Consider the following 22,852-nt stretch of genomic DNA (forward strand, 5'->3'; position numbering starts at 1 on the left):
AGGGTCTGAACTCTTAATTTTCCTCTTGTCCTTACCTCCCATTTATTCATAACCCTCTTGCTATCTGGTGTCTACCCTTACACCCCTAATTCTGGCCTTACAAAAATCACCAATGGCCCCTTGAATGCCAAATTCAATGGACACTTTTCAATCACAATGCCTCTACCCTCTATGGTGAGTTAGGCACCCCTGATTCTTGATGCAATCTACTCACCGGCTTCCATAACTCCATTCCCTCCTGATGATTTTTCTCTTGTCTAGCTGTAATTTATCATCTCCTTTTTGAATTCTCTGTTTACCTGCTCCTTAAAATTTTTATGTTCTATCAAGTGTTTCACTGAGATCTATTTCACTATATACTCTCGTGAAATAATCTCATCTAGTAATTTTAATTTCTGCCTAGATAATATAGAGCCCAATATCTTCCACTTTAGTCCTGCTTGAGCTCAGACTCATATATCCCATTGTCAAGCTTGAATCACTAGACTCTCTACCTCAACATGTAAAATTGAACTCATTAGCCACTCCCCCAAACCCGTGTTCCCTATTTTGGACACCTGCACCATCTTCTATCTAATTAACCAAGACAAAAATCTGGAATGACCTTGACCCTGTCCACCTTCCATCTAATCATTAAATTATTTGGATTATTTTTCCTTAAAACCACTCAAAATTCAGCTTATCCAGTTCATTCATATTGTACTGCTGTATAGATCATGTCCTCATTCTAACAGACTTGTATCACAGTGTCCTCACTAGCCCAGACTTTTCCAGTTTTACTTCTTTCAAATGCATCGACTAATTGCAGCAGGTATAGTCTTTCTAAAGTGTGCAAAACCCTTCATTGTCTCCCTTTAACAACAAAATAATGCCTAAGCTTAGGAATATGACCTATATTCTCTCTTTATCTAGCCCTATCTCCAGCCTCATCTCCTGCTGCCCCTCTCTCAAATAAACTTCAGTCCATTCATACTAAATAACTTGGGGTTCCCTATAACTCCATGCTTTCTGACATCTTTATGCCTTTGCAGTTCCTCTGTTTCTCTGCAAACTCCCCATAAACCTTCAAAACAAAGCTCAGAGGCCATCTTCTATAAAATGTATTGTGTAAATTGAAGGAAGCCTACATGTTTCTTTAAATTTTAAAAACATGTACATATAAAATTTACTACTGAGTAGTAGTTCATTTGTTTTCCTTACAATTATTATACACAACATAACCTTCAGCACATAATCACTCTTATCTCAGTTGCAACTCTTATTCTTGTTGCAGCTTAAACAAACATACTAATTTTATTAATTTCAATTTTGTTGTACTGCTCATTAATGTAACTTGCTTATTTTTCTCACTGATTTTAAGTTTCCTTATGCCTTAGTCACCTATATTGCTATTACCTTCTTAATGCTTCATCTGGATGCTGAGTAGTTTCTCACTATGTTTGTAAAAAATAATTCACCAGTGTTTTATAGTTTTCTGCATACAGGTCTTTTGTCTCCTTAGGTAGATTTATTTCTAGGTATTTTATTCTTTTTGTTGCAATGGTAAATGGGAGTGTTTCCTTAATTTCTCTTTCAGATTTTTCATTAGTGTATATGAATGCAAGATATTTCTGTGTATTAATTTTGTATCCTGCTACTTTACCAAATTCATTGATTAGCTCTAGTAGTTTTCTGGTAGCATCTTTAGGATTCTCTAAGTATAGTATCATGTCATCTCTAAACAGTAACAGATTTACTTCTTCTTTATGATTTGGATTCCTTTTATTTCTTTTTCTTCTCTGATTGCTGTGGCTAAAACTTCCAAAACAATGTTGAATAATAGTGGTGAGAGTGGGCAACCTTGTCTTGTTCCTGATCTTAGTGGAAATGGTTTCATTGTTTCACCACTGAGAACGATGTTGGCTGTGGGTTTGTCATATATGGCCTTTATTACACTGAGGTAAGTTCCCTCTATGCCTACTTTCCGGAGGGTTTTTATCATAAATGCGTGTTGAATTTTGTCGAAAGCTTTTTCTACATCTATTGAGATGATCATATGGCTTTTATCCTTCAATTTGTTAATATGGTCTATCACATTGATTGACTGATGAAAGAAATTAAAGATGATACAAACAGATGGAGAGATATACCATGTTCTTGGATTGGAAGAATCAACATTGTGAAAATGACTCTACTACCCAAAGCAATCTACAGATTCAATGCAATCCCTATCAAACTACCAATGGCATTTTTCACAGAACTAGAACAAAAAATTTCACAATTTGTATGGAAACACAAAAGACCCCGCATAGCCAAAGCAATCTTGAGACAGAAAAACAGAGCTGGAAGAATCAGGCTCCCTGACTTCAGACTATACTACAAAGCTACAGTAATCAAGACAGTATGGGGCTGGCACAAAAACAGAAATATAGATCAGTGGAACAGGATAGAAAGCCCAGTGATAAACCCACTCACATATGGTCACCTTATCTTTGATAAAGGAGGCAAGAATATACAATGGAGAAAAGACAGCCTCTTCATTAAGTGGTGCTGGGAAAACTGGTCAGCTACATGCAAAAGAATGAAATTAGAACACTCTCTAACACCATACACAAAAATAAACTCACAATGTATTAAAGACCTAAATGTAAGGCCAGACACTATAAAACTCTGAGAGGAAAACACAGGCAGAACACTCTATGACATAAACCATAGCAAGATCCTTTTTGACCCACCTCCTAGAGACATGGAAATAAAAACAAAAATAAACAAATGGGAGGTAATGAAACTTAAAAGTTTTTGCACAGCAAAGGAAACCATAAACAAGATGAAAAGACAGAATATCGTCAGAATGGGAGAAAATATTTTCAAATGAAGCAACTGACAAAGGATTAATCTCCAAAATTTACAAGCAGCTCATGCAGGTCAGTATCAATGAAACAAACAACCCCATCCAAAAATGGGCAGAAGACCTCAATAGACATTTCTCCAAAGAAGATATACAGATTGCCAACAAACACATGAAAGGATGCTCAACATCACTAATCATTAGGGAAATGCAAATCAAAACTACAATGAGGTATCACCTCACACCAGTAAGAATGGCCATCATAAAAAAATCTACAAACAATAAATGCTGGAGAGGGTGTGGAGAAAAGGGGACCCTCTTGCACTGTTGGTGGGAATGTAAACTGATACAGCCACTATGGAGAACAGTATGGAGATTCCTTAAAAAACTAAAAATAGAACTGCAATGACCCATATGACCCAGCAATCCCACTACTGGACATATACCCTGAGAAAACCATAATTCAAAAAGAGTCATGTACCACAATGTTCATTGCAGCACAATTTACAATAGCCAGGACATGGAAGTAATCTAAGTGTCCATTGACAGATGAATGGATAAAGAAGATGTGGCACATATATACAATGGAATATTAGCCATAAGAAGAAACAAAATTGAGTTATTTGTAGTGAGGTGGATGGACCTAGAGTCTGTCATACAGAGTGAAGTAAGTTAGAAACAGAAAAACAAATACTGTAAGTGAACATATATATATGGAACCTAAAAAAAAAAAAAAGTTATGAAGAACCTAGGGGCAAGACAGGAATAAAGACACAGATGTAGAGAATGGACTTGAGGACACAGGGAGGGGGAAGGGTAAGCTGGGACAAAGTGAGAGACTGGCATGGACTAATATATAATACCAAATGTAAAATAGATAGCTATTGGGAAGCAGCTGCATCTCACAGGGAGATCATCTCGGTGCTTTGTGTCCACATAGAGGGGTGGGATAGGGAGTGTTGGAGGGAGACACAAGAGGGAGGAGATATGGGGATATATGTATATGTATAGCTGATTCACTTTGTTATAAAGCAGAAACTAACACACCATTGTAAAGCAATTATATTTCAATAAAGATGTTTAAAAAAATAATAATTCACCCTCTGTCCCTTAAGCCTATAAAATAATTTCCTAAAGGGAGAGCTATGTAAATACAATCCAGAAACTCCTTATGAATATTATTGTTATACCTTTCTCCTAATGGAAACGTTCAATTAATTTAGAGCCTTAATAATTTTCTTCTCTAACCTTTTATATCACTGTTTTGATGTTTAGGCATTGTATTAAAGTGCACAGATATTCTTATGTGTGCAATATTTTCTTTTAAGTCCACTGTAACTTACAATATTTTAGTACTTTCTTGAAAGCCACTTCTGGTTCCTTACAGCATATGTAGGAAGCATACATGTATTTTAAAACTTAACTTACATAAGAGGAACTTAGGTAAGGTAGTCCCAGTTCTGTGGCAGCAAGAGCTGATAATGTTACCTCCCTTTATGCTCTTTACCTTTTATACCAAACTCAGATATTCAGAATGCATCCTATTATTCTACACTGAGTTCCCAGAATTTATTGTTAATTGTCATATAATAATCCAACATTTAACAATTGACAGGACATCCTAAAGCAAAGGAAATAAAAGCAAAAATAAACAAATGGGACCTAATTAAACTTAAAAGCTTTTGCACAGCAACGGAAACCATTGACAAAATAAAAAGACAACCTGCTGAATGGGAGAAAATATTTGCAAATGATATGACAGATAAGGGGTTAATATCCAACATATATAAATGGCTCATACAACTCCACATCAAAAAACAAAAAAAACAGGGCTTCACTGGTGGCGCAGTTGTTGAGAATCTGCCTGCCAATGCAGGGGACACGGGTTCGAGCCCTGGTCTGGGAAGATCCCACATGCCGCATAGCAACTAGGCCCGTGAGCCACAACTACTGAGCCCGCGCGTCTGGAGCCTGTGCTCCGCAACAAGAGAGGTCGCGATAGTGAGAGGCCCGCGCACCGCAATGAAGAGTGGCCCCCTCTTGCTGCAACTAGAGAAAGCCCTCGCACAGAAACGAAGACCCAACACAGCCAAAAATAAATAAATAAATATTAAAAAACAAAAACAAAAAAACAACCCAATTAATAAATGGGCATAAGAACTGAATAGACTTTTTTCAAAAGAGGAAATGCAGATGGCCAACATACACATGAAAAGATGTTCAACATTGCTAATCAGGGAAATGCAAATCAAAACCACAATGAGACATCACCTCACACCTGTCATAATGGCTATCGTCAAAAAGAACACACAGGGCTTCCCTGGTGGCACAGTGGTTGAGAGTCCGCCTGCCGATGCAGGGGCCACGGGTTCGTGACCCGGTCTGGGAAGATCCCACATGCCGCGGAGCAGCTGGGCCCGTGAGCCATGGCCGCTGAGCCTGCGCGTCCGGAGCCTACGCTCCGCAACGGGGGAAGCCACAGCAGTGAGAGGCCCGCGTACCGAAAAAAAAAAGAACACACATAACAAATGTTGGCCAGGATGTGGAGAAAAGGGAACCTTCGTACACTGTTGGTGGGAATGTAAACTGGTACAGCTACTGTGGAAAACAATATGGAGGCTTCTCAAAAAAACTAAAAATGGAACTACCATCTGGCCCAGCAATTCCACTCCTGGGTATATATCCAAAAAAACCAAAAATACTCATTTGAAAAGATACATGCACCCCAATGTTCATAGCAGCATTTACAACTGATAAGGTATGGAAGCAACCTAAGTGTCCATCAGCAGATGAATGGATAAAGAAGATAGGTATATATATATATATATATATATATATATATATATATATATATATATATATATATATATATATATGATGGAATACTATTCATCTATAAAAAAGAAGGAAATTTTGCCATTTGCAGCAACATGGATGGACTTGTAGGGCATTATGCTAAGTGAAATAAGTCAGAGAAACATAAATACTGTATGATATCAATTACATGTAGAATCTAAAAAATACAACAAACTAGTGAATAAAACAAAAAGAAGCAGACTCACAGATGTAGAGAACAAACTAGTGGTTACCAGTGGGGAGAGGAAAAAGGGCAGAGGCAATACAAGGGTAGGGGAAAAAAAAGGGCTATTATGGGATTGTATTAAATCATGTGTATGAAGCTTTTGCAAATTGTAAAGCACTATAGCATTTAAAGAACCTTTCATTCAATAAAAGAAAAACATAAGAAATTTTTTAAAATATTAATTGACAGGACATAACAATCATACAGTAGAGATGTGGGATTCAGAACCGTTGCTTTGATCTAACATTCTAAAGGAGTTAAGCTTTCTTATCACATCCAAGACTGAAAATTTTCAAAGATTGAGGCTTTAGTTCATTTAGTAGGTTTTTTCTTTTTTTCTTATGGAGACTATACTTCCATATATCTCTAATTTTAAAACTTGTAAAATATTTAAAATGAGATGGAGTTGCACAAATACGTTACTTTCAATTTTATTTAAATCAAATAAAGCTGTGACTGATGTGAAGAAATTGGCATAGAAACTACATGAATTAATTAACATAAAAATTTAAAGACAAAATCTTATTACCTAATTATCTTATCCTGAATAATTAAATGCCAAGGGTATACATGTTAAATGGCCACCAACATGTAGGCATTACACAGTGCACATATGGAGTCATAAAACATTTTATACTGCTTTATTATAAATAATTGGAAATATTTCATTTTTCAAACCCAGGTAACAAAACAGTAAATATCATGCTTGCTTTCTTTTTTCATAATTTCCTTTTATTTTTGTATTATGAGTTGGGAAATAGTATTACTTATCAAAAGACCGGTAAAAAAAAATCTGTAGGAACACACAAAACAAAACACTCACTTTCATTCACTTAAATGAAAACAAACAAGAAGGTTTTTGGAGGGAGAGGCTAAACGCTGCTATGAAGGAGTCTCCAAGAACAGAAAAACTGTGGTATACCTGCGAATATCACTTGTAAGGCAAAACAGGTTTGTACACACACAAAAAAGGTATAAACACTTGATGGTAAACTTTAAAAAATAATTTCTTAAAAATGTGAGTAGCTTTATTTTCTCAAATGGAGGAAAGCCACAAAGGAACAACAGATCAAGTCACCAGGTCTAAAATTGGTATTGTTGCCCTGATAAAATTTTTTTTTAAGAAAGGAAGCCCAATATGGATTTCAATTTTCTCATCTCATAGTACACCTCATGTTTTGATAAAAACTGTTCACTCTTGTAACCTTGGACACTTAGAGGCAGAAAGCACTTCCTGATAAAATATTGTAGTAACTTCATATTCCCACAAAAATCTGTGCCCCAAATTCACTTAAAATAGATTATCCCATAGGAATATTTTCATTAAGAGATTTATAGCAGCTAGTAATTAGAATTTTCTTAGTCAAGTGACTATGATTAATTTTCTTTTTTGTGCATGTGTTTTCCTTAATGTATAATACAAAGTTTGCCAATTTTCTTCCCTAATGATAATGTATTAACATCAGAAATTGCCTAAGAAAACAGGGTCCAAGGGAGAAAAATATGAAGAAATAACATATTTCATAAAGTGGTATAGTAGATTTTTTTGGAAGTGTGTTTATTTGCATCAACTGTGGACAATGTTGCATATTCCAGATTAAACAGCTATTAGGTTTACTATGGATATAAACAGGCTATGTACAATGATATTTATAATTCTTCTTTCATTTTTCATAGACTTCAGAGTATGTCTTTTATAGAAACTGGAACAGAGTGAATCTGGAAAGCAAGTTTCAGTTAATTAGCAAAAATTAAATTAGCATGAAATAGGGTGAAGAATTGAAGGTAATGATTTTAAAAATAATAAAGTTACACAAGTGTACACATGCAAGAAGATACTGTAAAATGAACTGTTCCAGTTTACTTGGTTTTATTTCAACTTAATACACTCTAAAATACTGCTTTCACGTATAATATCAAAGGAAATATTAAATGCATGTATATTATTTTAAGGGCTTGATGATATATTTCACATTCTTTAAACTTTACTCAGGCTATAAATATATTTATATATCAGTCAGTTTTTAAAGTAAATGAAAACTGTAGCATGGGGGAGATCATTTTTCGCCTTATATGTCCATACTTGATTATGTCCATTTTTTCTGAAAACTGTACCAAAAAAATCAAAGAGAAATGGAGTGTTTTTCAACCTCACACTGCTATTCTTCAGGCACTATAATTCTTTATAGTTTACCGAAATGGAATTTAAATTTGAAGACGGGTTAACTGAAATCAACTAGTAAGTGTGATTTAGGAATTAGGCTTCTGAAATCCATTTAACCAACTCAGAGGACAATGCTGTTCTTCCTAAACTTTTATTAAAATTGTGCAACAGTACACACTTATTGTTAGTAGGTTTGCAGAGAAATAACACCATTTCACTGGTGCAACACATCTTTCCCAAAGGATTATGGCAGGCCTGTTTTTATTCTTCACGTATACTCTTTTTGTTGTTGTTGTTCATCTTCTTCTTTTTCTTCGGTTTTACGTGAAATAAACCATATTTATCATCTGGTTATTATAGTTCTGTAATAAGATCCAGTAGTAGTTTGAAGCACAGCGAGCTGAACAGTTTCTTCCCTTTTTAAAGCATGACAGTGAGTGGCATTCTCTGTAGTCAAGCCATATGAACACAGTCACCCCAAGGAGAGGCTTCTGTGAAATCAAAAGGTTCCAAATTCACAGTCAAGAACCTTGGTGACTTCACATAACTGCTACTTGCTGCTGGAAGGGAGACAATATTGTTTGCTTCAGAAGTTTCCAAGCAGTTTCTCATCTGGTGGCTTCTCCAGATTTCTTGGTAGCCTTTTAAATTGCTTTTGACATTGTGCCTTCAAAAGTCCAAAGGTCGAATCATCATAGTTGTGGAACGTAAGGAGTAACTGGGCCCTTTGAAGTAATGCCACTTTATTCCATTCAGTTTTCCATGGTTCTGCCCCGCTGTATAAAACATTCCATTTAGATTGGATGGGCCACAAGCATCAAACCACCAGCCTGAAAAATTAGTTAATAACGGAAGAGAGAAGAAGGAACAATTACATAAGTAAACTGAACATTTGGAAATTAATGCCATTAACTGAGGGGAAACTTATTCATACTTATGATTATTTGCAAATAATCATAAGGAGGTATTCAATAAATATCTTCTTGGTAGTGAAATTGTTTTAAATGGCATCCAATTTAGACAGTGTACAAACAATCAGAAAGAGGAATGCTTTCATGAAAATCAGCTTTCAGTGTCATTCCATTGGGACTCAATTCGCAATGTAATGATGGGAAGCATCTGGGCTTCAAGATACGCTATAGTCAGGCCTGGATTCATACAAAGGGCAAGTAGAATGAAACCCTTAAGAGGCATTCTACCTGAAGCCTGTTATTGGGAACAGAGCAATTAAGTATTAGCAATAAAGTTCAGAAGCTTAGACAACTGGTATCTAAATACAAAGAAATGTTCTCCATCTACTTCATAATTTTGCCAAGAACTGGCCCTCAGCTGCTTCTGAAATTAACTGGATACCAGAAAATGACTATGAATTTGAATTGCTGTGCCCTCTCTGTAGCTTATAGCACTATGGGAGGTGTTCAGCAATAGTAGCCATATAGTTCCTATATAGCAGTATTTTTTTTCTGTGATTGTTCAAGTTCTTTCTAACGTAGTAAAAAGAAAAATGATGAGTAACGTAGAGATCCTATGCTCACATAGCTCTCTGCAAGGATAACGCAGTACTTTATTTTTTAAATGAATTAAGTTCTTAGATTTTTAGATAAAACATCGTACTTTTTCTCCCTCTTCTGAAGTAACACCGCTGAAATCTTTAGGGAGAGATTTATGCCAGAGACATTCTGGCATATTTGTATTTGGATACAGTTGACCTCCCTTTGATTACAGAGTTATACCTAAGGGACTAATAGCTAAAGAAAGAGAAAGCTGTACAGCTGATGTTTAACTGTAACACGAGCATCATCTTGCAGAAACTTTAGAAAAAGTTAAATGGAGAAAAGCTAGTTCTCATTTTTCAATTTTGGAGGATGAATCCAGCTGGGTTTGTTTATAAAGTCATACTAGAGGCCTAACAAGCTGTATTAATCGCTAATTCATCCTAGGAAAAAGTAAGGTATGTCAATGAATTTGGAAAGACACTATATTTAATGCTTTACCAACTGTATGCAAATAACATAGTAATTAATGCAGTCAAAACATGAGGGACAAGCAAGTTCTTATTTGGCAAGGAAGGAGAAAACTAAAATTTCACCTTTTTCTTCTTAAGATTAATTCCTTTAAAATTTTTTGGTAAGTATAACTAGTAAAAATATGCTATTTATATCACAAAAGGCTTTCTAATATTAGGGAATTTATTTACCCATAAGACTCTCAAAGGACAAAATGAAACTCAACTTAATTGCTTCGGTATTTTAACTTTCTCCTCCTTTTCTATGACCTTCTTGAGGCACTCTTCCATCATGTTAATGAGCCTTTCATAGTCTTTCAAATATCCACCATGGTCTCTAAAGCAAACACAGTTACTCTGCTGTCGAGAACTATTACAAATCATAGAATGATCTTCCAAGTTACATTAGGATACTCAGGGTAAAAGCGTGTGGTTTTGTTTGGTTTATAGAAAGCCATAAGAGTTCTGGAAGAGTGTGGGAAGGCAGAGGTCTGTTGGAACAGAAACCTGGCAATGAAGGGCACAGGCTGAAGGATACATTCATTGGGAAACTTTTGATGAGCTTAGGAAAGAGACAAGAAACAACAGGGGCACATGAGGGAATAGGATAAATTTATCTTATGTACATTTTCTAATGAGTAAAGTGGGGTAATGTCTATGGTAAGAACAATGGCATTTTGGAGATGTTGAAAGAAGACCAGAATGGCTGGGTCAAAGTTAACAAGAGAAACAGTAGCCTGAAGCTGAGATGGTCTGAAGACCAAATCACATAGTCTTTTGTTCAGTATCCTAAGAGCAATGAAAAGGCATGGTCTATATTCCCTATACTTAGTGCTGCATCTACCGGAGTTTGCTTGACAGATGACTGGAAGGGACTACAGGCTTACTGACAGATTGACTGTTTTCTCCTTATAAACCCGCTATGGTCTGAATTAGTCTAGTTTACTAAAAAAGCTATATTTGATAGACACCTGAATATATATATAGACACCTGAATATACTGTATTCATTTTTTCTTTATTTATTCATTCAGTTTGTAATTATCATGAATTGTTGTCATAAAACACTCAACAAGACAGATGTGGTCCTTACCCTCGTGGAGCTTACTCCCAATGTGAGAAACAGACCAAAAAAAGTAGCAGATAAATAAAATACCTACAAATCATGACTATGATGATGGAGAAAAGGAAGAAGAAGAGGAGAGGGGGAGGAGGAAGTAGAGGGGGAAGTGGAGGGGCAGGAGGAGAAGGACGATAGGTGGGGAAGGAGGAGGGGGCACTTAGAATCAGGAACTATGACGGAGCATAACAGGAGACTTACTTGACTTTTCATGTTCATGGAAGAAGTTGATATTTAATGAGACCTGAAGGATGAGGAAACAGTCATGTGAAGATGGGGAAAGACTCTTCTAAGCAGAACATGGCACATGTCAATGCCATGAGGAAGAAAGGGAGCTTAGTGTTTAGGGACTAAAAGAACATCAGTGTAGTTGGTATATAGTGAACAAGGGGGAAACTTGCAGGGAATGAAGGTGGAGAAATGGCAATCTTGGTGGAAAGTTGAACAATGTGGAAAAACTTATAGTTTATCCAGGCTACTTGTCTATCATCAGGTGAACAAGCGGAACATTCTCTAGGAATGGGAACCAATATTTAACCAGGGGAACCAGATCTGACAGGTTAAATGTTTAATCGAATATTATTTAGAGCCCTCACTCTGTAAGTGTGGTCTGCCAAAGCTACACTGAGTATATGCGGCAGCATGATGAAGGGGAGAAAATTGAAGCTAGAATCAATTCAACAAATATTAACCAATGGACAGACATAGGGGTCAGAGTTGAGTAAAACAAAATTCCTGACTTCAAGGAGTACACAATTTTGTATAGGAGAGAAACAACAAACTGTTAAAAAATGAGATAATGGCTGTTTAACAGAGATGAAGAAAATCTTAGGAACAGAAGCGGAATGCCCTGTTTGTTGGTCCATAAGGTGTACTCATCACTTGAGCTGGATGCTGAAGGATGGGTGTGAGTTCACTGGACAGAAAGAGATTTCTAGAGACATTGTGTACTCTGGGAGAGCTGGAGAGAGTGCCTGCCAGCAGCTTGGCTGGAATGCCAGTGGATAAGGGATTGGAGAATTCAGGGCTAGCAAAATAAAGAGGGTCAAGAACATGGAGGTTTTTATTGTATTTCTAGAAATATTCCTGTGGGCAACGGGGAGCCTAGAGTACCAGACCAGAAATTAGAAGATCTCGACTTTGATGCCCACTTCACCAATTAATAACTAAGGGATCTCAGGCAATAGTGTATATAATATTTGATATTTACTGAACAGTTAATATGTGTCAGGGACTCTGCTAAAGTATTTATATGAATTTTCTCATTTTATTACCCAAACAGCCCTACATGGTGTGGCAAGTACTAAAGCGAAGACACTGATGCTCAGGTAGTTTAAGGAACTTTTCCAACGTCACACAGTCACATACGTCCTCATTCCTAAGATGTGGATTATAAATGTCTAATCAACCATTTTCACAGCACAGCTGCAAGGATCATGTAAGATGGTGCACTATTAAAGCCTATAAAATCCTATCTAAGTGCTCTTTTGTAAGTTATCTAGGAAGCAGGCAGAAACATTAGAGCAGAAATAAAAAGGATTAGATCTTATCGGGGCATCACAATGATTCAATAATGAAGACCAGGTCATTAGCGCCAACATAGTTCCTTATTTGCTTGGTAGGGTTAATTAGAGGAATACAAAAATAATTTGCACCCAAATGAGTACAGTTGTTCAATGCTTGCATTGTAAAGACATGGCATTTAAGTACCTACTATGGGTTTTGTTTTCAATGATTTGTTTTTATTTCATGTGGAAATCAAAGAGGTCAAGGTGTTTATCTCTTTATCTTAAGACCAGTGGGCCATGCACACTCTGGATTATCAGAGAGCAATAGACAATAATAAAAATGATGAATTAAGATGGCAGAAAATGAAATGAAAGGGCAATTATTTCTCATGACAATTTCAGTTGTACTGTCCTTTATTAAATACTCTGAACTTGAAGGTCGCAAAAACAGTTATTTCTGTGCAAGTAAGTATTCTCTGTTTTCTCTGACAAGGAACAACAAGGAACATCTTTGTATCAAATATTTCAGTTTGTCCACTTTCTACCTCTCTTTGAAAAAATTAAGCATGACCAGGTCTTTTAAACAAAATCCTGAAAAGATGTGGTTTTAAAGCATATTTATAGAAAGCAGGCAGACTCCTGGTTACTCATAGGTACCCTTAGGCATTCATAAATGATCGTATGTACTCATGGGTACTCAGAACATATGCAAGTTTGCACAGATTGAAGGTGTCCTTGTGAACATATAGAGGAGTGTATGCCTGGGTTACAGTTCCTCTCTGATAAGATACCAAATAGCTGAATTATATATCTTATACAATCCTGGGGAAATATTAACGTTGTACTTTGTTCTGTAAGTGCCTGGGAATAACAGATGAGCAATATCTTAAAGAAGTTAATCTAGAAGAGGCACTTTAAGCTTAAAAGAACTCAGTGATGCAAGCAAAGATGGAAGAAAGCAGCAGCTTCCGTCTGCTGTTGGGACAACTGATAAAACGTCTTAAATGTTTTAAGATTGGCAATTGCTGAGATTTACTTTGCCAAGCATTTTTCTTTATAACCTGTAACCTCATGTATATTTTAATAAGAAATCTGAGATGCATGTTTCTAATCCATTTACACTTAACTCATTAAAATTTAGTTTTGTAATAACTATCTCGGGCTTCCGAGGCCTTTAAAAATCATTTTAGTCTTTTATCTTTGAAGCAGAAAATTCACATTTTATCACCAATAAATGAAACTCTGCCCAGAAAACAGGAACTTGATTCTAAACTCTGTACTCAGGAAGTTCAAATTTATTTGAAAGTCAGGAAACCTAACTCAAATTCTTCTGATCCTAAACAAAATGTCTCTCAACACTTCTTTTCTAAGGTAAAAAGTACAGCAAAATAAAAAGATATATCTGTGGTTATGGAATTCTTTCACTCATTTTCAATGCACGCATTCTAATCAGCAATAAGCAAAAGAACCTGCACAGAGAATAAGAATTTTCCTCTTTGATAGTGATAAAGGATGACTAAGTTATAGCGATAAAGGATGACTAGCTAGTGACTAAGGATGAGGCTGAAAAAAACTGATTGATGCCATAGTTATCAATGGGATCATCCTGAAAATCACTCGCTGAGTTCACGTGTACAAATTCAGCCCTACCAATAACGAGCCTCAAGGAGCAGCTGCATGTCCTTGTGTGCGGGAGGCAAAGGACCTTTCCAGAGGTCTGCATTCCTTCTGTCATTTCATTCTACATCCCCTTCGAGTCTAGCACTTGGCTTTTTTTCCTTTCTCTTCTTCTTGTTCCATAGATTAAAAGTTGTTTATCCTGGCTGATAATCTTGAATTCATTTAAATGCTTTAGGTATTCTCTTACTGCCTCTTTCCTCCCTTGAACTTCATTTTACTTTCAACCACGTTTAAATGAGGAAATCCTTGTGAAAATGTGCTGCAAACAGTAAAACAGAGCTAAATTCTTGTCTTTGAATGCCATTCCTTTTAAGAGTGGCAGCAGAAGGAGTGGATAAGGTAATGGCTCATCTGGAGCTCGAGTTCAAATCTTACTTCTGACATTAATTCTGTGACCTTAGCCAACTTATCTAACTCTTCCGTATCTCAATTCTTGCCAAAGATCTCTATTTCAAAGGATTTATGGAAGTGTCATATAAGTTATTAAATATAAGTCAATGGTAATGAAGAAATGACTGTTACACACTAAGAGTGCAATAGATATTCACTGTATTATTTATTATTAGAGTAAAATATAAACAAAATTGGTTATTTCTCATCCACTGTCAATTATTAACCTTTGGTGGCAGCCTGGCGCTCTAGGCCTATCAGTTCTGATTCACCTTTTTCCAAACTGATCTTTTAAAAGATATTTTCCGATATTATTTGTTCTTTTTCCAATAAGTGGAAACTTCCTCCCACAAAAAAGGAGTATAGTCCTAAATTTTGCACTTAGGCTGTTCAACTTTATTTGAAAGTTACAAACTTAACACTCAAAGTTTTCCAATTTGGAGTTTAGTCTTCTGGGGTTTGGTTATTCTTAAAATTCAGTCCCAGTCTTCAATATTCACCCCTTTGTTCCATGTTTGTGCATGCAAATTCATATATACATACTTAGGCATTTTAAATCTAAGTTCACAAAAAAGTCACATTCATACTCACATTGATTTATTTCTATGTCTTCTCACCAGGATCATTTGTGATTTTACAATGTCCTTTCAGAGTCTCTGATAGCAAATTCATTCATTTAATCAATATTTATCAAGCACATCCTATGTGCCAGGCACTGTGCTAGGCACTGAGGATACAGTGGTGCAGAGCATGATGTCCCTGTCTTCAAGAACTGTACATTTTTGTGGAATAGGCTTAGAGATTATGTACTAAATAAGAAATTGCTTTGAAATAAAGTAATGCAATGTAGATTTCTGTGGTCAACCTTAAATTATCCATATGGATCTTTTCTCTCAACATTTTTGCCTTAAAACCCAGGGAATGCCAGTTATCTGACAATGGTTAGCAGATCCTTCCTGGGTTATCAAAAACTCTAAGATGATTGTATTTTCCCAAAGATCTTGTCACTTCAACCAGTTAGAGAGGCTGTTAGTTTCTTTCATTTTCTTTGTCTTCTTCAAGGTTATATAGCAGGCAAGGCAAGTATTTATCAACTCTCTACTGCTAGCATCTGGTAAGTTCCAGGGTGTACTAAGAACTTATGTGTACGGCTTTATCCCATCTTTTAGAATTGAACTGAGAATGTCCTTTGTTAGCTTTAGCGAAGTCTTGTCTGTTGGCTGACATAGTTTATGCGTGGGAAAAAAGACGAGTTTTTACCACAACAGATTCTTTCTGCAGAAGGTTAGGTCACATTTTTACATAGCTTTTATATTATATACCAAATAAGAAAATTGTGTTGAAAGAAAAGGTAAGGAAAAGAATGTAAAACAATACCATGTTTTGTTAGGGGTTTTTTTTTTGTTGTTTTTTTTTTTTTAATTTTTGGTTGGCAACCTTTAGTAATTGTAGTTACTAACAGACTTTTAGAAAAATTTATTTTGAATTGGTACGAAAGACCATGTTTTCTTTGAATGTGAAGTTTGTTTTGATTGTGACAATCTAATGAGAAAAAGTTTTAATTTTCATAATTTTAGAGTCATAGATTTTTCTGCATATTTATGTTTATATACAACAAATCCATACAAACAAAAGCATGAACTGAATGATATTACATTTTCATTTTCTAAATATTAAATAATAGAGAAAACATTAGGTTTTTAATGAAACTGATTCCTTTCTTTGGGCTCAGGAGGGCACAAGAAGGGCTCTCCTGTGGGACTAAGAAAATATTTCCTATAATCACCTCTTAAATTTATCCCTCCCCTACAGAAATATATAGATTTGTCGTAATATCCTATATAAAGGGGGAAACTTAAGGAGAAAACTTACAAATTTTCTTGAGGTCAATGAATCACAGAACACAGACATTTCTGGCTTATAAATGTATGCTGACAAATCATCACTAATGATTAATTAAGATGTCAGTTCCATAGAAAATGTGTGTGGCAATTTCGATCTTGAAATATATGGTTTGGTCCCATAAGAAATGTATAATGAAACAAAAATTATTCAATATTTAAATTGGATGGAAGAATTTCTGGTAAGGTAGAAATAAGTACATATCCTTCCGGGGAAGGAGGTATAAAACATTGTGGCGTCTATTTCTATTGATGCAAATATGCTTTTTAAGTCCGATAATACCTCCTTTCCACTAACAATTTACTATGAACTACAACCCATGCACTGAAAAATAATGTTACCTGTTTTTCTCTACTGTAGCCACAATGAGTACATGGAATAATAAAATCATACAACCAGAAGAAAATGTGAGAGACAATCTTATCTAGACCCACAACTATAGGGATGGGCATACGTAAACTCTTTCAGATAAATACCTTTCTATTCTCTTCTTAAGGTGTTCATAACTAGACATGCACAATCCTTCCTGGCAACTCACTCCAGCCTTTGATCCCTGGACACTCCATCTAAAGTCGCTTTCCCCTTCCTTCGATAACTCTGTCACCTGTTATATTTTGTCCCTAGAACTTGTTATGACTTGAAATTGTGTTATTTATTGTTCGCTTTTTGCTGATGGTCTTCCTCAATAGATGCGAGCTCTATTCTGTCTTGCTCATTTTTCTCATAGTTGTTGACTCTTAACAAGTTACTCATTAAAAATATGTTACGTTGATAGAAGGAAGTTAAGAAGTTAGGATGTTAGGAAAGAAGGAAGAAAGGCCAAAATGTTCTACCTATGTCTAGCTGAAATACCTTCTGCTTTCAATTATGCCTATCTCCTGTTTTTCAGTCTTTGAAAGATAAGGGTAACAATGATACCACATTCTCCAACAAAAATCCCTCCATGTACTTAAAGAAAACTATTTGGGACAGTTAAGCAGGCAATAAATCTTACTTTACCCTTAATTCCTTTTAGAAGAAACAATGGAAAATATATAAATAAACAAGATAAAACAAAGCTTTAATTGATGATGACAGAGAACTAAGAATTATTAGTTTCAAGGAGTATGAAATCTCTCTGCTTAAAAGAGACTATTTTTAAAAAAAGAGGAAAAATAATCAGACAGAGAAAATGGTTCTAAGGGGAACTATGACAGAGAATAAATAGTGGTGGGGGGGGCAGTAACTAAGTAGGACATAAATTCCAGATAATACTCAAGTTACCTGGACTGTCATTGACATTCATCCTTATGTTGTCCAGTTCTTAGCTATCTAAATTCCACGTATTAGTTTTGCAGAGTGAATAGATTTGTAAGACCTGGATTCTTTCAAAAGGATATTTGATAGGGTAATGGCATTTATTACAAAAACACATTTACTTAGACTATTCCAGCCCAAGCAATAAGTGGAAATTTTTTCTCCCCAACATATGTGTTTATTGGTGGCTAAGAAGCAGGTCCAAGAATGATTATGGATGAAGGAACATGACAAAGTTCAATCATTTGAAGCAGAAATAAAATCACAAACCTGAGCAATGAAGTTTTCTCATCAACAACCAAGAGATGCAGTTTCCTCTTTGCTTTGCTCTATATTTTCATTATTATGACAGGAATATGAGCAGATTGGAACACTATTCTAAGTAAACATTTGAAAGATTTTACTGTTGGTCTTTCATGTGTTGTATTTATTTGGTAAGAAAAATTATCTGTAAAAACAGACATGGATAAAATGAAGTGTACTTCTATATTAAAATAGGCAGAAAACTGGACAATCAAAGTCCTTCTGTCTTTATATAAAGTTGCTGACAGTTTCATTTATGGGATCATGGAGGTAATGAAAAAAAATATTTTCTTTCAGGAAAAAAGTTCAAAACCTAACCTCTGGGTACCATGTAAAAAAATATGCTAAGTTTTAACAACTGCTTCGGGGGAGGGGGCCATACAATTGCATATAGAAGACTTTTTAACTATTGGATGAGGTTGAATGTGATGCCAAAATGGCATGTTTAAAGCTTAAGGAGAAGGATATAACAGAGGCAGAATCATAACAGGCTGGCTTTGGTAATACTAGGGCTGGTTTCACGTTGAAAAGATGTTACTATAAGTGGAATGGATGGGAATCAGTATGGAATGTGATTTGGTAGTGGTAGTAATGGAGGGACCGGGAATGGGGATGAAGGTGGAAAGAGTTCTCCAAAACTTTCCCTCTATACTCTTCCACGCTCTGTTAATTGATAAGAAAAATGTCAACCTTATGATTCATTTCATTGGTTTCAAAATTTGAAAGTGACTTCAAGGGTTCCAAGATGGTTATTCATTCACTCATGCACCACATATTTTATTGAGATCCTATGTGCCACAATCTACTGAGCTAGATGTTAAGGATAAAATGGTGAACATCTACTTAATTTTGTTTTCCTTGTGTACAAAATGGAGATTTGAGTTTTTCTCCTTATCTCAGAGTTGGTTTGGAATTCAAGGAAGATAGTATAACATATTCAGTAACAGGTAATAATATGTAATAATAATGATAGTAATATCATATTTGGAGAAGTAAAATTTTAGATTTAAAGGGTTTTTTCCTTATTAGCATGAAAACATGTTTTGTTGTAGGGTAACACAGAGAGAGAATTAGAACAGTTGAAGGTGGGAATGATTACTATTCCATTAAGAGAGGGAAACAACACTAAAACTGTAAGAAGACAAACACTGAAGAAAAAGCTTCCTTTATAATTTTATTTGATGCCAACTCCTTTTTTGCCTGTAACATTTTTGAGCTGCATCGTTTGCCATCAGGTTTTAGTTCAGTGTTTCTTAGACTTCAATCAGTCAGTTATCAACTTATTCACAGTTTTTGCCATGCCCATTTACAACTTTTATTAAGATTTAATATTTTTCTTTAAATTAATTAGTTAAATATCAAATATTTGTGAATCCTTTTTAAAATGAAGTTTATATCGTTCCTTTAAAGAGGAAATGAGTACCACTTACTATAATAAAAGTAGACGTAACACTCAACAAAATTAAAACAAAATCATTTTATCTAATTCTAGGTAGGTGCCATTGCCTAACCAAGGCCCTTCAGCTGAGGCTGAAGAGTCTGTTCTTTCTTTGCTAAGAAAGGTAATTATTGAGTAAGTGCTAAAGAAGTATTATAGATAAGCTAGTACTAAACTGAGAATTCCTCTTTGACACAATCAGAAGCCTAGAAAAGTATTTAAAAAGTGCAAAAGGATTAACTTTCTTACTCAGTGATACAATATTATTTAATGGTATCTGGTATCTCCTATACCAGCTCAAATGTCTTGCAGAGGTCAATACCTTATAATGTAAAGCCCTGGTATAGCTACTCTGAATTGTATAACTTTATATCTAGCTACACCTCTTTATTTTTCTTACTCCATTTCAACAGGATGGTCAATGAACTCTATTACACAGTTGTAAAGCATTTTGTAAGAAATTTTGGCTTTTTGTTTTTTCTGTATGCTGAATCCTCAAATTGCTGTTCATTCCACTATGGGTATCATTATGAGTATTTAGAAGGCAGAACAACTGGGACTTTAAGAGGTTCAAGAATTTATTCAGAACCAAGCTTAGCACACCCTCACCATAAATGCTGGGGGAGGAGGCAAACTTCTAAATACGCTAGCAATGTCTTGCACAAGAACATATGGTAAATTAGTGGGCAGAACAAAATGATCTCTAGGGACTTGCTCTTAAGTTTCCTGACCAGAAGATCATAGTCTTTTCTCATAGATAAGAAACCTCAGGCCTCAAACCAATGAGACATAACTCAGAGAAAGGCCCCGTAGGACTTACCTCCTGTTAGCATGAGGGCACATTTGCACATGCAGTTGTCATTATCAGCATCTTTAGTGCTGAAATCAGCACCGTGTAAGATCAGGCTGCTCTGCTTTCCTGCTGTCCCAGTGTGACCCTTTAAATACAACCTGAAGTTAAAAAAAAAAGAAAGATAAGCCATTCAACAGAGTAACAGAACCCAGAAGACTGGTTTGCTGAATGTTCGCCTTGTTCATCAGTTTCTCCCTTCTCTGAATTCAGCCCTTCCAACAAACTGGTATAAGACCAAAGCTCCCTGAACAGAAAGAAAGAGAGAGAAGGGGTTGGGGGGGAAGAGAATGAAGGAAGGAAGGCAAGAAGGAAGGAAGGAAGGAAGGAAGGACATCAATCTACATCTAGGTAAAATTCTCTGTGGCTTGTGTGCTTGATGTTTATTTTACTATGCATACTTAAACTCATATGGTTTTCTGATCATGTAGGATCCACAAAAGGAATATGAGTTTATTTTATTACTACAAGTATTGATCTCTAAACAAAAAATGCCCTGTAGAGTGTCACTATAGCATATATCACTGTGTTAATATTGAATATTGATGATGTGCTAAAGGAGGACTTACTCTGTGCCAAGCATTCTGCTAAATGCTTTCCGGCTGTTATTTAATTTAATTTTTATATTAAATCCGTGATTCAGGTATCAATATCAAAATTTTGCATACCAAGGCTCAGAGAGGCTAAATAAGCTGGAATTTCACTATGGTTGACTTTAAAATCCAAGCTCTTATTAGTCATTATGTATTCACTGAACAAATATTTCTTAAGCACATACTATATACCAGAAATTGTTCTAAGCACTTAAGATATATCAGCAAACAAAACAGACAGAAAGCCATGCCCTCGAGGGACCTACATTCTGGTGGTATTCCTAAAACTAAGTTCAAAACCCCAACTGTTTAACCTCAAAAATGGCATTCTTCAAAGACCCTGCTTTACTCTCTAGAAACATTTCTGTTTTTTTTTTTGTTTTTTTTTTGCGGTACGTAGGCCTCTCACTGTTGTGGCCTCTCCCGTTGAGAAGCACAGGCTCCGGACGCGCAGGCTCAGTGACCATGGCTCACGGGCCAAGCCGCTCCGCGGCATGTGGGATCCTCCCAGACCGGGGCACGAACCCGTGTTCCCTGCATCGGCAGGCCGACTCCCAACCACTGTGCCACCAGGGAAGCCCTAGAAACATTTCTTATATAAAATTTACATTAACCTAGATCAGGGACTCTCTTAACAGTTGCCCATATATCAAATCATCTGGTCATTTGTGAAAAAGACCTATTCACTAGGCTGAGGAATTTGTATTTTCAACTAGTACCTCAGATTACTCCTTGCAGACTGTCCAAGGAGAACATTTTGAAGAATATTGGTCTAGAATTCAGAAACTAGTGAACAAATCACAATAGTTGCCTAATGTAGTTCCCTAACGTCTGCTCATTCCCTATGGATCCCATATGCTGCTTTCATATCCATCTGGGCACTCTGAACAAATGCAAACTTGCTCAGGTCCTTCACTGTCTCGTCAGGGCTCAGAATAGCTAAACTAAGATTGTCAGTAGCCTCAGTTTCATATTCAAAGTCTTCTCTGACTGAGATCTACCCCTCTCTCTAACTCCACCTAAAACTCCTCGGTTCTCATTCATCAAAATTATCTAGCAATATTCCCTTCAAATCCATGTGTGTTACCACTTCTGTGCCTGAGTCTCATTTATGAATCCTATCCACCGTATAGACAATGGGTGATTAAATCTCTGTATGAGTGAGACACTACTAGGACCCAGGCCAGCTCTGAACAAAATTCTACATTACTATTAAACAGAAATAATAAAGATTAATTAATATTTGAAGATATATATATATATATTTTCCATATGTACATATTTGACTTGTGTTTGCACCTAAGTATATGTATATGTCCCATTATTATTTTGTGAGGTTGATAATGTTTTTAGCAAATAACAGTACTGTTGTATAATTGTGCCGAAATATTTCACACATATTCTGCAGAGGTTTTTTTAGCCAGAGCAAAATATACAATTAAACCCTACTCAAGTTTTACTGGTTTCAATAATTAATAGAACTTGTAGTTAACAGAAGGCTGAAGAAAGCTTCTAATGAACTATCAAATACAAGCTTATATATATATACATATTTTTAAAATTTTTTTGCTGTACGCGGGCCTCTCACTGTTGTGGCCTCTCCTGTTGCGGAGCACAGGCTCCGGATGTGCAGGCTCAGCGGCCATGGCTCACGGGCCTAGCCGCTCTGCGGCATGTGGGATCTTCCCAGACCAG

The 22,852-nt window shown here is 35.9% G+C and overlaps 1 protein-coding gene across 3 annotated transcripts in view; it reads right to left on the reverse strand.

Moving 5' to 3' along the window:
- Window positions 1-22,852, reverse strand: part of ANGPT1 (angiopoietin 1) — a 274,198-nt gene that overhangs the window by 19,131 nt on the left and 232,215 nt on the right. For 2 of the 3 annotated variants that reach the window (XM_060035231.1, XM_060035230.1), the window contains exons 8-9: window positions 20,535-20,665; window positions 7,102-8,903 (exon numbers count right to left, since the gene is read on the reverse strand). In XM_060035231.1, coding sequence (XP_059891214.1) covers window positions 8,743-8,903; window positions 20,535-20,665 — 292 coding nt within the window. In that variant the 3' untranslated portion in view covers window positions 7,102-8,742. Of the gene's footprint in view, window positions 1-7,101; window positions 8,904-20,534; window positions 20,666-22,852 lie in introns of those variants that run through there. The other variant, XM_060035232.1, reaches the window with a different exon arrangement.

Source organism: Delphinus delphis, chromosome 17 (genome assembly GCF_949987515.2).
Source record: "Delphinus delphis chromosome 17, mDelDel1.2, whole genome shotgun sequence".
Classification (NCBI taxonomy): domain Eukaryota; kingdom Metazoa; phylum Chordata; class Mammalia; order Artiodactyla; family Delphinidae; genus Delphinus; species Delphinus delphis.